The 16,642-nt window shown below is 37.9% G+C and overlaps 1 protein-coding gene and 1 long non-coding RNA gene across 3 annotated transcripts; one reads left to right on the top strand and one right to left on the bottom strand.

Annotated features, from left to right (window-relative positions):
* The first annotated feature begins 3,775 nt into the window (after positions 1-3,775).
* Positions 3,776-4,984, top strand: LOC120001306. Of its 2 annotated transcripts, none has more exons than XR_005468830.1 (3): positions 3,776-3,945; positions 4,172-4,479; positions 4,552-4,984. It is a non-coding gene; the product is annotated as an uncharacterized LOC120001306 (long non-coding RNA). The 2 variants fall into 2 exon arrangements; XR_005468829.1 differs by having other exon boundaries at positions 4,150-4,479.
* Positions 4,985-6,449: 1,465 nt separating this feature from the next.
* LOC120002773 (ribonuclease 1-like) lies at positions 6,450-7,558 on the bottom strand. The gene is made up of 3 exons (XM_038851583.1): positions 7,358-7,558; positions 6,910-7,264; positions 6,450-6,812 (listed from the first exon to the last, which is right to left on the bottom strand). The coding sequence occupies exons 1-3, from the start codon at positions 7,457-7,459 to the stop codon at positions 6,589-6,591; spliced, it is 681 nt and encodes a 226-aa protein (XP_038707511.1). The 5' UTR covers positions 7,460-7,558; the 3' UTR covers positions 6,450-6,588.
* Between the last annotated feature and the right edge of the window lie 9,084 nt (positions 7,559-16,642).

Raw genomic sequence — 16,642 nt, 5'->3', positions numbered from 1 at the left:
AGTGAAATTAATAACATAGTTGAGGGACCAAATGTGATATTTTGTCTACAGAAAGGTCGAGTAGTTTACACTTCGCCGGCATCCAACACAGTAAATGACGTCGTTCTCAATAATTTAATGGTATTATTACCATATTGACCTCGATCTTTGAGATGTTGGAGACTGAGGTAACCTTACCTGACACCTGCAAATGCCAACAGTGAGAAGGCAGCACATGGAACGTTATATGTCTTCCCCGGCAGGGATGGGAAAAAAAAACCGACCCTAGCATTATCCATAGGGTACCCTGTCCATTTAAAATCCGAAAACTGATCCTATAGGGTTTGGAAACGGTTTTGGTTTTGATTTTCAAACCCGTTATGGTTTAGGGTCGGGTTTGGTTCTTGATGTCGGGTTTAGGGTACCCGAACCATTTAATTAAAAAAGTAAATTATAGTAATAACATTATAAATCATTTATATAAAGATATATGCTAAATTTTAGCATGATCAAACATATTAAATAATATAATATAATATAATTATATAGATATTACATTTAAACTATAACAACATGATAAGTCATATTATTTTTTTTAAAAAAATTGATTTATACATTTATAGAAACATAAAAATATTAAAAATTAGATTGTAAACGGGTACCCGATGGTAAACGGTTATGGAACGGTTCCGGTTTTAGAAATTTAAATGGTTTTTTAAACGGTTTTGGAACGGTTTTGGTATTGAGTAACTTAAATGGAAACGGTTTTGGTATTCACTAATTGGAAGGGTACCCGACCCGTTGTCATCCCTATTCCCCGGTCAATACGTTTGCAAACCTGGAGCTTGTTAGATGTAAGTGACTAAACATATCATATTGACCGGGTTAATTTTAAGTGGGGGGAAGCATGTTATGATGTTCTTTAGTTTACATTCCTCAGTTCCATGTACTACTGCACCTAGCACTACTACTATGATCGATCATTTGAGCCAGCTAGCGGACAGGAATGTACTAGTGGTAGCCTTTGAATCTCTCTCTCTGTTTTTCTCCTCTTCCATTCCCCCTAATTAGTCTCTGTTTTTCAAAGCTTTTGAGGACTGTCCTTACTATGTTTTCTCAACATGATAGATTGATAGAGATAAGAGAGATAAGTTTGAGTACAAGGAATAGGAAGGAGAATGATTTCATGGTGTATCAAAGTCATGGTTATGTTTAATTGTGCTACAACTACCACATCGGTAGTTTGTGGACTAATAGTCCAACATATAAAGGTGACCCAATCTTTTAACGTATGACAATCGATTGTTCAAGTAAACCTTGAAGGTTGGTTGGGCCGAGCTCCCTGACCTAACTCAGGGATCACAAATCCGTGAGGACCCAATTCCAATGGATCCAGAGCCTACAAAATGTTGCATGTAGGTATGGACCCCCAATTTATAAGATGGTATTAGAGGCAGGTTGCTCAAACCTTAGAACCTCTACCCGATAGTGTTTTGGGTCACCTTTGGACCTTTCGAATATGGACCACCCACAAGGTGAGGTGTACCACATAATGAACTCTAACCCGTTTACTCCACTTATTAGATCTCGTATGAGCCCATAAGTACAGGGGAGTGTTAGAACCATCACATCGGTAGTTTATAGACTAATAGTCCAACATATAAGGGTGGCTCACTCCCTTAACTTATAACAACCAGTTTTTCAAGTAAACCTTTGAAGCTAGTCGAGCCTCCTTGACACAAATCCGTGAGGGCCCAATTTCAATGGGTCTACAGCGGACACACCATTGTATGTAGGTGTGGACCTTGAATTTATAAGAAACTGTAGAATGAACAGTGGACCTAACCTATATTTTGGTTACAGGTTGTAAATACTTAATTATGGATAGGAGGAAGTTACTCATATGCTTGTTGTTGAAGAGATACATCATAGTTTTTAAAACCGTACCATAAATCAAATTGTATGATTCAAAGGTTCAAGATTTTCGAGATTCAATCGGTATGATAAAATATAATATTATATACCATATAGTTAAATATATGGTATATAATATATACTACATACTATACACAATATAGTATATTCTACTAATATACTAACATAGCATATGAAATAACTCTACAAACAAAAATATCACACTTTTTTAGAATAAAATATAATATTAGAATTAGAATTATCGTCCCTCTCTCATCTCTCTTTTCTCGTAAATCTAGATAAAGTATAATTAATCTAAAAGTCTAAAATATAAAGTAGTAGAATTTTTTTTCTTGCTGATACAGTGAAGTATAGTATAGTAATAGAACTTGCCTTTAAAGACCAAATCGAGAGAAACTTTGATGCAAGAAGAGAGTAGGGGGAGAGCCTGATGACATCTCTCGTCTGGTGTTTTGATTTTTGAACAGTCAAAGGTGGGAAATAAAGAAGAAAGAACCTTCCTCCATTATGTGTATTTTGACTTCTTATGTTTCGACCATGGGACCTACCAAGTCGGCTAAAATGTCGCTTCCTTTTTTATTTGGCACGTTCAATGAGGCTACTAGTAGGATGGTAAAAAAAAAAAAAATATTTGGACTTTAACTTGGATTAGATTTTAGACGTACTTAATTGACCAAACTCAAATTGATTTAAATTCTGACAAATAAATCGGATAATAGTCTAATCCGAGTTAGGGTTTGGACAAATAAACCATTCAAAATTTTTGTGTTTAGATCCGAACCCGATTTTAAATAAAACAAAAATGTTATTGTTTAAATCCGAATTTCAGACATATAACTTATGTTTAAATTTGATTTAATTCGAGTTAGATAAATTCAATCATCAGAAGCGGACCGAGTTTTACCACCTCTAACTACTAGAAAGAAAGTCAAAGAAAGGTCAAGTAGTTTATCTCGCTATAAAATAAATAATAGTTTACACTGCATCCAATACAATAAACGATGTCGTTCTCAATAGTTTAATAATATTATTATTAGGGATGACAAAAAAATCGATTAAAACACTATTCATAGGATATCCGGTCATTTAAAACCCAAAATTATCACACTAACAACAAAGGTTTATGAAATTCTCTAATTCGCATAATCAATTTCTCCAATTCCTCAATTCAACACAATTGGTGTCAAACACAACCCAATCAACTATTATCCTAAATCAAGTTAATCATTTTCTCTCTTGCTTTTCTGCTCGCTCGAAACTCTTCAAAGACGAAAGCATCTCCTGTTTGCTAGCGTCGATCTCCGCAGGCTTGCGAGAGCCGATCTCCAATGTAGAATAAAAAATATCAAGCTTCCTTATTATTTCAGTACACAAACGCATATTTATATGCAAGTATGTAACCTTAATATGAGACCTCAAAAAATAATTTCCAAAAATTTAAGAAAAAAAAAAGAATTTTATTGGTTTGTGGGCCTGGCCTTGACACATAAATTTGGAGTTTTTTTTTTCCAAAATAGCACTCACAGAAATAATATTTCCCAATATAGCATCACACGTCATTGTGAATGGCTTGTTCTTTGTAAATTGTTTATGATCATGTCATCAAAGATGGCATGATCAATTCACGCCAACCTATTTGGCGTGAACAGTTACAAAATATCAATCACGCCAACTAGGTTGGTGTGACTATTGGATTTTAACTAGTCACGCCAACTAGGTTGGCGTGACCATTAATTTTTTTAAAAAAAATTAAGTCACGCCGTCACTAACGGCGTGACTAGCCTAAATCTTATCCGAAATCTCAAGTGAGAATCCCCAGCCACACACGTTTTCACCTTACCTCTCCCTCTCCCGTCTCTCATCCCCACCCATACCCCACAAAAAAAAAACCAGAGACCTATTCGTGATACAGCCACCACCAGCGGCCCACGACACCCCCTTCGACCAGTGAAGCAACCACCAGCCACCTGCAGCCTTGTCGACCCGTGACTAGGCCAGTCGAAACCCACACCCGTGGAAGATTATCAAGAGGTGAGATAGGTTTTTAAAATTTTTTATTTTTTTCTATGAAATATATTATATTTATGTTGTTGTTTAAGATATGATATGGTGTAGATGTGGACGGTTATGAATTAAAAATTTTAAGATTTTTTGTAATTTTAATGATTTCCTATTGGTTATATGTTTATAGTTATGAATGTGAAATTTTGATGATTTCCATTGATTTGCTTTGAGATTGTGGAGTTCCAATTTCCAGATCGTGTTATGAGATAATTTGATATATCACAACATATACCAACTCCCTTGGATACAAACGAAAGTTTACATGATCTGAATAGGAGAGGGCGGGATAATGTTGATTGGGTGGTCAAGAACGCTACATGGTTGACATATTGGGATGATAGACTATCTCATATCGCACAGGAGCAATTCCCTCGCACGAGCGTTGGCGAGTATATGCACTAGTATTACTCTATCACCCGACAGGTTATTAATGCTCCATCTATAGATAGGCCACAAACAGATTTGGATTATGCCCCACGGGGGAGTCGGCTACGACGAGTGGTAAATACGCAAACATTTTCATTTTTGCTGGGTAACTTAAATTATATTGTAATGTAATAAACCTTAATGCAGGCTGCTTTGGCATTAGAGGGAGCAAAAAAAGCTACTGCTGCAACGCGTGATGCAATTAATGACTCTACTGCTGCCATTGCAAATAATTGGTTGGGAAATTGCCGCGACATGAGGGACATCGATTTGAAGAGGCTATAAGCCATGATGTTGAAGCTACACCCCACCATGAGGGTAGATATCTTGTAGGTCCATCACATCGACATGGTCACACTCCCCATGCAACTGACTTTACTATGCATCCATCCCAGTTGACGCATGATGAGGTTGGTCCATCCACTACTCCCGCCGGATGGAGTAGGCATAGGACTATATGATCTTTGCCTTTACTTGAATCATATGACAATTTATGTGTTTATTTTTACTCTGTTATAATGATAGTTTCTTCACGTTGGATCAAAGGATTAGTATATGTATGTATTTTGCTGGATATGAATTGGTGATTTAAATTTGTGACAGGTTGGTTTTGATATTTTTTCACTTGTGGTTGTAATTTTGTTCATTCACGCCAATTGGCGTGAATGAACAAAATATATTAATCACGTAATTTTATTCATTCACGCCAATTAGAGTGGCGTGAATGAACAAAATGTATTAGTTGTAGGCGTGATTAATATCAAAATCTGGCGTGAACCAAAAATTTACAAAGAACACGCCATTCACAATGGCGTGCAGTGCTATATTGAGAAATAATTCCATCCCAGTGTTATATTGAGAAATATTATTTCTGTGAGTGCTATTTTGGAAAAAAAAAACTCCATAAATTTGGAATGGACAAATGAGAGTACAAGACCCTCATTTCTTCAATACTATGTAACATATCCTCATGGACCAGGCCTCACTTCAGAACTTGACGACTTGATGTAAATAACCTATGGACCTCAAAAGGCCTACACCAAATAGACAAATTTGACAAATGAACAGAGTTGGATTAATAAGAAATTAAGAACACCAATTCATGCCCAAATATGGTCAACCATTGAATCATCTATGGAGTCCTCCTAACCCCGAAGATGACCATATACATGTTTTAATAGAATATGCTCCTAATCTTATTAGTTTATATACATTGCAAGATGATAGACTCAGTACATGTTCAGCTATAATATCATTTTGTTTGTCCTTATCCAACCATCTCCTCCATTCTTCACACCATGGACCAACGAATTCAGTTTCGTTGTAGTTTTAATCACATACGTCCAGTCTGTTTATCAGTGTGGGATCCATGCAACTTTTTGAAATTTGATAAACAAACGTGACGTTTGTGATGGCCACTACAGGGGGCCCTCGTCTGATGGGCCAACCTTGATTTGTTCTATAAAACACGTTTGTCCATGAACAAACACAAGGAAGTATACTAAATGTGTAAAGTAGTACAAGTTGGTTTGAGCCGCCTACATATGCTTCTAGTTTTGGTTGATTTTGCTTCAAGTCCTACCATTTTTTATTGCTTGTGAACATTTGGTCGGTTACAGTTGTGTGCAAGCCAGAGAGAGAACTAGCAATGCAGACTCACTGTCGATATCGAATCCAAGGACGGTGAGTTGTTAGACAGGGGAGCCATTTTCATGTCTCAGGGAATTTGCTTTCACATTGTTAGAGCTTGTCATCCAAAAAAGTGGTCCAAATTGGTTCAACATTTCTTTCACAAGTTTCCATCTTTTCCCTTTTTTCGTTAATTTGTTACTATAAAACCGAATACATGGCACCAAAACATACCAGAAACGCTGACGATTGATGATCCTCGATTGATGGACGAGTTCTATAGTCGGAGAAGAGAAACTCTGTAGATCTAGATTGAGAAATGTCGTATCAAACGCATAGGAAGAGGAGGAAAAGGTGAGGAGGAGGAGGGGGAGAGACCGATCTCTCCTCATCCCCAATCGATTTTGAAGATGAGATTGAGAAACGCCTTCAGTCTTCATAATCAAAAATCAAGTACACATTTTTTTGAGAAGAATTCAATACATCCTCTACATCAATAAGATCTAGAACAACCGATACAAGGAAAATAGGAAATGAAAATGCTCTAGTTCAAATTTAAAACTTAGGGAACTCGATCTTCGACCCACATTTTCCATGAGGAAACACTGGACATTCAATCAAGTTCGACCCGGATTTGTCGACGCACAAGTAAACCTGATAGAGCTGGCTGTTGCCTGATTCATCAGTGTTGCACTCTATCCATGGAGTAAATTCAATTGCATTCTTTATCGCGTCCCTAATGTCGCTCAAGCTGTACGAGGATCCATTCGGGCTTATTCCTGTCACACAATAGCATGACAAGTAAAATTGTTTGTCAGAGACAGAACATATAATTGAACTAGTAAATAAAAATACTACAAACGTAGCGTAGATTACCTGCATTCTCTAGAGCTTCAAGAAGATTGATTAGCTTTTTCAAAGAGAGAGCTGCTTCGAAGTATCCATGTTGATCAAGAACAGACTCAGAGCAAGTTCCATGCTTATCCCATTCATGAGACCAGAACGTCAGGCCATCGCCGCTAGGACAGGCCAGCGTAGGCCAATCTTTCCGAAGACTGCTATCGAGGTCCGATACCTTAGATTCATCAAAAGGGTTGTTAGGGTCACAATTTGAAGGGTAGGATCCATCTTGGTAATTAGGCCACAGACCATGAATCCCAAAATCTGCTGCTGGCTTTCCAGATTTGGGGTAGCAGCAACCTTTCTGTGTGTCACAGTATGATCCTGGCCACTTTAAACATAATCAAAAGAGCCAAACCAAACTTGTTAGATTAAAACAAAATCGAAGCGAAACCCAAATTTAAAAACCAAAAACCCAACTTACCTGCAGAACCAAATAGAAGAAATCAAAATTCTGTGCAACAGACAGAACACACAAATACTGGATGACCAACAGTTTGATCACTATCAACAGGTTGAATTTCATTATTCTCACTCTCTGTCTCTCTCAATCTCCCCCTCTCCCTCTCTCTATTGGGTCTTATGAGACAGATTCAGATTCTAATTCTCATACATAAGGAAAGTGATACATATATATAGACATTTAAGTTCACAATCTGCATTTGTATTTATAAGCAATAAAAAGGAAGGTTGTGGATACAGAATACCCATTATGAATAGGGATATGAATATGAATGCATTGATTTTATGTTCTCAAGAGTGATTGGGATGTGCATGTCGGCCCAAGTTTTTTGTTCTCATTCATTCGATCCACTTTGCACATCACATACACTTTAATTTTCATCCATATACCTTAGCAATTGTGATCCCAGTTATCGGGACGTTTATCTTTTAAGTTCCATAATAAGCGAAAATGGCTACTATTGTGGTTAGAATTTATTGGACTAGATTCCAAATCAATCACGAAAACGTAGTAGAGTGTGCAAGTCAAATTGTCTACACACATATCTTATGATTAAATTAAGCATTTGAAGAGGTGATTAGTTGCATCTTAGAATAAAGGTTTGTTTCCTTAATTATTAACATTAAATTGAACATCAATTGCTTTCACATTGAATAGTCATCATGTACACACTTATGGAACAGGCCAAAATCATGGAATAATTCATATATTATGGGATGCAATTAATTTTTTTCCCTGTTAAAAAAATACAATCTGGTTTGCCTTAGCAGCACCGATACATATAGTGGGTGTTTGGCAGTGCGTTTGCACTGCGTTCAGTTGCAACACACCTCACAGCACCACAGTTTTTTGTGACACGCCAAACAGCTTTTGCGTTTCAACTCACCTCACAGCACCACAGCTTTTTACCTCACCACATCTCACAGCACTCCCAAACGCTTACAATGTATGTTGAATTGTCCTACGTAATCAAATTAGGTAAATTATTTTTTTTTTGATTAATGTACAATATAAACATTAAGTTATTTTATATTAATATTATTAGTCATCTAATATAACCGTAATTTAGATACGCCAAACGCACCTCACAGCACCACACCGCACCGCACCGCAGTTTTAAAAGTGATGCGCCAAACAGCTTTTTGCGTTCCAACTCACCTCACAGCACCACAGTTTTATAACTCACAGCACCACACCACACCTCACAGCATTCCCAAACAAGCCCATAATGTGGGTGTTTGGCAGTGTGTTTGCACTGCGTTCAGTTGCAACACACCTCACAGCACCACAGTTTTTTGTGACACGCCAAACAGCTTTTGCGTTCCAACTCACCTCACAGCACCACAACTTTTTACCTCACAGCACCTCACCACACCTCACAGCACTCCCAAACGCTTACAATGTATGTTGAATTGTCCTACGTAATCAAATTAGGTCAATTATTTTATTTTAGATTAATGTACAATATAAACATTAAGTTATTTTATATTACTATTATTAGTCATCTAATATAACCGTAATTTAGATACGCCAAACGCACCTCACAGCACCACACCGCACCGCACCACAGTTTTAAAAGTGATGCGCCAAACAGCTTTTTGCGTTCCAACTCACCTCACAGCACCACAGTTTTATAACTCACAGCACCACACCACACCTCACAGCACCTCACAGCATTGCCAAACAAGCTCAATATTTCCCTAAACATTTTAGGTAAATATTTTATATAAAGAATTCTTAGCAATTAATAAATCATTATGATCAAAATTTTTCAGAGGGAGCCTTGAGATGTTTGGATATGTTTTTTTATAAAAGGTGATAGACCTCATTGTATTTATATACCCAAAATTTCAGGTAAGAGAATATGAGGCCAAACGACACTCGAGCCACTAGAAACGGTGGAATACAACCCACAAAACATCAGAACTACACAATAAAAACATAATAGACTAAACCTTCCCGGTACAAACGGACACCGGAGGTACTACATCGGGACGAACACCCGACTTTAGAGATAAAAAGAAAGCACAATACAAAACAAATACAGAACTCTTGTCTTCACACTAAGGTAGGATTGAAACAACAAACATGTAGCTGCAGATCCAGATCTATCAGTTTGAAACCGCATCCAAAACAAATCTGGTAATTTGAGGCAGGAGTAAAACATTTCTAGAAGTAGAGGCAGATATGGATGTAGATCGAAAGAGATCAACCATCAACATCATCATCTTCATTGTTGTCGCATTGATGTTGTCAATCGACAAACCTACATATAGAACACTCAAAGAACTCAAATTATTCGACAAGCATACTGATGTGAATTATTCGCAAGCGGACAAGTCGCACAAGTTATAAAGAGTGAATAGAGTATCGTTCCCACGAGGATATTTTGACAATTTCAATTCAATGATAATCTAAGCAATTAATACACTAAAATGGCAAAGCGAATTATTGATTTGGTTTTACCTAATGCTAAACAAGTAATTAAAAGGTTACTAAGTAAATGACAAATTGAGTGATTAACAAAGCAACAAACAAGAAATTTTGTTTTCAAGATAAGTGAACACTGGGGTTCCTAACTTCACCACTCTCATCCGATTGAACATCCATTGATTCATTAAATCTCACCTCTCAATTTAGTTGTTGACAATCGATTTCCCAAACTATCCAATGTTCTATTCCTAGATACAATGAAAGTATTTTCAATAGAATCCCTGTTATTCCTAACATTCAGATTCGTATCAAAAATCCCTTAAGAATAATGGAAATCAATTAATGATTGCATAAATCATAAACCTATATTCATATGGTTCATGCAACCTATGTTTTCTATGGATTCTTGCAACCCTAGGTTTATCCTTCCGGTCCCAACCTAGGCTAAAAATCATTCAAATGGTGATCAAGCATTTGAAAGCAATAAGCATATCCACAGAAAATCAACAACATAAAAAGAGATTCAAGAACAATAAACCGATTTCATTCAATCTTTAAAGAAGGGTTCCATTAGGACCCCTAGTTAGAGGATTAGTTCCTCATAACTAAGGAATACAATACAAAATACTCCTAAGTCCTAACAACCCTCCAGTCGTTTTTTCTAATAAGTCTGTGCCGTTTTGAATGGGACCATTTGGGTTTAGGGCAAGTTCGGGCCTTTTACAAAACTTCAGATTCATTTCGCAATTCTGGCCAATCGATCGGATTATGGTCCGATCGATCAGAATTCTCCTCTGTCTCTTTTCTTCTTCAATGATGTCCGATCGATTGGACCATGGGGCCGATCGATCGGAATTTCTCTCTGTCTCCACTTCTTGTCTCTTTCTCTCCAATTCGCTCCTTTTCTTCCATATTCGCCCTTACACCTGAAATGCACAATTAAACACTCTTTAGGCAGAATTAATTCCAAATTGACTCTAAACAATGCAAGATTTCATGTAAATGGATGTACAATTATATGATTATAATTGGCACATCAAACACCCCGACACTTAATCCTTGCTCGTCCTTGAGTAACTCTAGAATCAAGAAGAAAAGGAATTTTACAACTTTCCCACAATCTCAGGACTGAAAGTAGCTCAAAGACAGAGGAGAATCATCAACAAAATTGTAGCTCAATAATTTTTATAAAATGTCAAGTAGCCTTAGGATCATAAATCAAACTCAAACAGAAAACACAGTACATCACAAAGCTCATAGCTTCAACTTCAAGCCTCACAGATATTCACTCACAAGCAAAATCGCACTGAAGTGGCTAAGTGTTTCTCTCAAGTGCATGTGGGTGGAATAATGTAAACAAAAATTCAGAATTCCCACATGCAATAATTCACTGAAAGCTTAAGAAACAAATGAAATGATCTCATGAATGGATGCCACTTAACTAAGCAATTGACCTACATCCTTATTCACAAACTTGTGTTCAAATCCAAAGCATTCTCAAAATCTAGTGGGACTTTTTAAGTTTGTAATGTAGGGTAAAGGCTAGATGAGAAGGGCAAAGGGTACGGAATTTTGAATAAGTGGAGAACTATTATTGAAAGAAATATCATTCAAATTTTCTCCATGCTTCACTATCTATCCATTCTTCCATCATTCCCTTTCCTTCACAATCAAATTCACAATATAGGATCACATGCAAATGCACTTTTATTTCATTTTTATCATTTTTTTTTTCAAGAACAATTGCATGCTTCTTTTTTCACTTTTCTATCAGTCAACACCCCACATTTCTTCCAAAAGAGAACCATAACATACATCCATACTCCCTCAATGACCAAAAAAAATCAGCATATACCATCCCAATTTCTCATTTAACATAAACAATTCTTTCTCCACAATAATAAGAAGAAGGGAAAATGGCTATGAACAAAAGGCTAGTGTTTGGCTTCAAATAAGGGTGCAATGGATAACATGTATAAGATATGGTGAGAAAGGTATTTTTCAATCCAAAAATGGTCTTACTCTCATCTTTCAAGAACACTATTGAATTACCCACATGAAAGTGATTCGGATGTAATGTCATGTAATGAGTACTTAGCAAACAACCAAGATGAAAGATAATGAGATCAAGCAAATGTTATAGTGAGCGGAACAAAAACAATAGAGTTGATTTGCATCACTCATTGAGAAATGAATGGCTCAAAACTCACATTGGTTCAAGTCTCCACAATTTGCTAAGTAATGAATGTGCAACTACTGAGAAGTTTTCAATTTGATCCTTTGGCCACAAGTTTTTGAAAAGCAACAATATCAAATTCTAAGCCACAACTTATCAATTTATCTCCAATGCAATGAACACATCAATAGTAAGCATCATAGAAGGGGAAAGCAATACTAAAAGTTTAAAAGAAAAATTACACTACATAAAATTCAAGAGTTCCAAAGGAAAAGAAAACACAATAAAAGGAAAACACAATCTAATAAAAAGTTTCCTTCCCACCCCCACACTTGATGTGAACACTGTCCTCAGTGTTTCAAACTATAACTACACAGTAGGGAAGAGAGGAACAAAACAACCTGGGTGATCTCAGAAGGAACGGCGCCTGGATGGAAGAGAAACAGTGGAAGGCCCAGCAGAAGCAGGTGCAGGAGCAGGAGCAGCTGGGACCGACGAATAACTTGATCCACACATTGCTTCCACAAGAAAGGCTCCTCCCAATAATAGAACCGAACAAGATAAAAGAATGTCTTTCTTTGAGAGTGAGATAAGTCCGGAGGAAGGATCTTCTTGGCCAAATAATTTACAAAATCAGCATACCAAGGAGTTGTAGAGGAATGAATAGCAAACAATTGTTCATCCGGAAATGTTTATTTGATAGGAATGGTGGCTTCCTCTCGGCCTTCCAACAATCTAGACAAATGGTCCGCCACAACATTCTCCGATCCCTTTTTGTCTCGAATTTCCAAGTCAAATTCTTGTAAAAGAAGAATCCATCGAATCAACCTTGGCTTGGCGTCCCTTTTTTGTCAATAAGTAACGCAAAGCTGCATGATCGGTATACACAATAACTTTGGAGCCAATCAAGTATGATCGGAACTTGTCAAGAGCAAAGACAACCACCAAAAGTTCTTTCTCCGTTGTTGTGTAATTAAGTTGAGCATCATTGAGAGTACAACTAGCATAGTAGATAACATACAGAATTTTATTCTTCCTTTGACCAAGAACCGCTCCCATAGCATAATCACTACCATCACACATGAGCTCAAATGGAATGTTCCAATCCGGAGAAGCGATAAGCTTCCAAGCATTCTTTTGTGAAATGAAACTTCACATCTTTCAACAATAAGTCACACAAAGGCTTTGTGATTTTGGAAAAATCCTTGATAAAGTGCCGATAGAAGCCCGCATACCCCAAGAAACTTCTCACCTCTCTAACCGAAGTTGGTGGAGGGAGTTTCTCAATAAGTTCAATCTTAGCTCTATCCACTTCAATGCCCTTTTGTGAAATTCGATGCCCCAAGGCTATCCCTTCTTGCACCATGAAATGATATTTCTCCCAATTAAGCATTAAATTAGTCTCTTCACATCTTTGAAGCACCATAGATAGATTTTTCAAGCAAGAGTCAAATGATGAGCCAAAAACAGAAAAGTCATCCATGAATACCTCAATTGTGTGCTCCACCATATCACTGAAAATACTCATCATACACCGTTGAAAGGTGGCCGATGCATTGCATAAACCGAAGGGCATCCTTTTATAAGCAAAAGTGCCAAAAGGACAAGTGAAAGTAGTCTTTTCTTGATCTTCCGGAGCAATGGGGATTTGATTGTACCCCGAATAACCATCCAAGAAGCAATAATAAGAATGCCCCGCAAGCCTCTCTAGAATTTGATCAATAAAGGGCAAAGGAAAGTGATCCTTCCTAGTGGCATTGTTGAGCTTCCTATAATCAATGCAAACTCTCCAACCGGTAGTAGTCCGGGTGGGAATCAATTCATTCTTCTCATTCTTCACCACCGTGATTCCACCCTTTTTAGGAACAACTTGCACCGGACTTACCCAAGCACTATCCGAAATAGGGTAAATAATTCCTGCATCAAGAAGTTTTAAAATTTCAACTTTCACCACCTCTTTCATATTAGGATTTAGTCGGCGTTGATGTTCCACCGAAGACTTGTAGTCCTCCTCCATTAAGATACGACGCATGCACATAGTGGGGCTAATTCCCCGAATATCAGCTATTGTCCACCCCAAAGCCATTTTGTGCTCCCTCAACACTCTTAAAAGCTTATCCTCTTCCTCCATATTCAAATTCGAAGATATAATAACTGGCAAAGTATTGGAGTTTCCCAAGTAAGCATATCGAAGATGAGATGGAAGAGGTTTCAAAGTAAGTGTTGGAGCTTCTACAATACTTGGTTGGGGTCTAGAGGGAAAGACACCAAGAGGCTCAAATTTCTGGAACCTTCTTGGTTTAAATTCTTTCATGGACTCTAAACAATTCATGAATTCCACCACATCATCATCACCACACTCTAGAGCATCCTCATTCACCAAACACGTCTCAAGAGGATCTTTGCAAGAAGTTATGGCAAAAGTGTGGGCTAATATATGATCCACCGTGTCTATATGAAAACAAGATTCCCCGTCTTCCGGATGTGGTTTCAGGCACTTTGAATGTGACTTGCTCATCCGCAATCCTCAGCACCAAAGTGCCTTTTTCCACATCAATGAGAGTTCTCCCCGTACGCAAGAAAGGTCTCCCCAAAATAATTGGAGTATTGACATCTTCCTCCATATCAAGAATTACAAAATCCACTGGAAAAACCAATTTGTCCACCTTGACAAGAACATCCTCAATGATACCATGGGGATATTTAACATATCGATCCGCCATGACAAGAGACATTGTAGTGAGGCTGATTTCATGCAAACCAATGAGCTTGGCTATTGATAGTGGCATCAAATTGATACTAGCTCCCAAATCACATAGCGCCCTTTCAATCACCGTACCACCAATGGTGCAAGGAATGGTGAAACTTCCTGGATCCTTCTTCTTAATTGGAAGCTTTTGCTGCACTATAACACTACACTCCTTCGTTAATTGGACACTCTCATAATCCTTCAACCTCCGCTTCTTAGAAAGAATTTCCTTCATAAACTTTGCATAGCTAGGCATTTGCTCTAAAACCTCTGCAAAAGGTATGTTTATCTGCAATTTCTTAAACACCTCAAGGAATTTGGAGAACTGAGAATCCTTCTTGGTGTTTTTCAATCTTTGTGGAAAAGGAATGGGAGGAACATATGCCTTAACATGAGGTGCTGGCAGTGAACTATCACGCCAATCCAATTCAACTGCATACCGGGATTGCACATCCTTGCTTTTCTGTATTCAACATTTTCAGCCTGACCTGTAGTGGTCCGATCTATCGGAATTGGGGCTGATCGATCGGATTTCAACTCTGTCCCATTTTCAAGTTCTACTGGAATAGTGGTCCGATCGATCGGGATGAGGTCCGATCGATCGGATTTTGACTCTGTGACTCCTCAGCTGCATTTCCCTACAATTTTGCATCTTTCAGTTTTTTCGCTTTTTCAGCATCTAGATCAGCAGTAGTTTTCACTAGATTCCCATTCCGTAGAGTAATAGCATAACACTGATCTTTCCCTTTTGGATTCACTTCCGTTTGGCTAGGGAGTCCCTCTTTTTCTCTAGAAGATAAAGCATTAGCTAATTGCCCCACTTGTATCTCAAGATTTCTAATGGAAGCTCCTTGATTCTGAATCAATGATGCTTGAGTTTGTAATGCAGAATCAGTCTTGCTAATGAAGTTGTTTGTGTTGCTGGCTAATGCCTCCATACTCCCGGCCATCTTAGCAAACAGTTCATCAATGTCTCTCTTCTTCTCTTGGGGCTGAATTTGTTGAGGATGAGGGTTTTGCACATTTTGAGTGTTGCTCCAAGAAAAATTTGGATGATTCCTAAATCCCGGATTGTAGAAATTTGAGTATGGATCATTTCTTGGCCGATTATAGTGCCCACCTCCAATAGCATTAGCTTACTCGCTTTGAGAAGAAGATGCATTAGTAATCAAGCACTTTCTGGTTTGATGGCTAGCACCATAATAATCACAAGATACGGAAGGCATTCCTTGAATCGCATGTACTCCTTGAGGAGAATTCACCGTCAAAGCATCAATCTTTTTAGCCATAGCGGCCAAGGCGGACATCACATCGACATCTCTTGAATTGTCTTGCCTTTGTGGTAGCCTCTCCGTAGGCCAAGAAGTATTCGTCTTTGCAACTTTCTCAAGCAAATTTCGAGCATCCTCTTGAGATTTGGTCATAAAGGAACCACCCGCGGCTGCATCTAACATTTGCCTCGTTGACATACTCAATCCAGAATAAAAAGCTTGATAAACAACTCCTCAAGATCGCTTTAAACCTTTCCCAAGCTCCAAGGAAGGATTCAAGATCAAATTGGGAAAAAGTCATGATATCATTTCGGATTTGAACCGCTTTCGCCGGAGGGAAAAATTTAGATAGAAATTGTTCTGAGAGCTCCTCCCATGTAGTGATGGAATTGGGAGATAGTGACATCAACCATGCTTTAGCTTTATCCCGCAATGAGAATGGAAATAACCTCAAGAGAATTGCATCACGTGAAGCACCATGAATATCAAATGTAGCGCAAATGTGCAAGAATGAAGCAATGTGCACATTTGGCTCTTCATGAGAAAAGCCATGGAACACAACGGAGTTGGAGATCATGGTGATAATAGCCGGCTTGATCTCAAAGTGAGTAGAGTTG

Source organism: Tripterygium wilfordii, chromosome 7, assembly GCF_013401445.1.
Source record: "Tripterygium wilfordii isolate XIE 37 chromosome 7, ASM1340144v1, whole genome shotgun sequence".
NCBI lineage: Eukaryota > Viridiplantae > Streptophyta > Magnoliopsida > Celastrales > Celastraceae > Tripterygium > Tripterygium wilfordii.
This window is presented reverse-complemented; position numbering and strand designations above follow the sequence as displayed.

Excerpts from the sequence above, each read along its gene's own strand:
- LOC120002773 (XM_038851583.1), bottom strand. The coding sequence starts at position 7,459 with ATGAAATTCAACCTGTTGATAGTGATCAAACTGTTGGTCATCCAGTAT. Across the intron at positions 7,265-7,357 it reads TCTTCTATTTGGTTCTGCAG|TGGCCAGGATCATACTGTGA; the intron begins GTAAGTTGGGTT and ends TTATGTTTAAAG. Across the intron at positions 6,813-6,909 it reads TGAAGCTCTAGAGAATGCAG|GAATAAGCCCGAATGGATCC; the intron begins GTAATCTACGCT and ends ATTGTGTGACAG.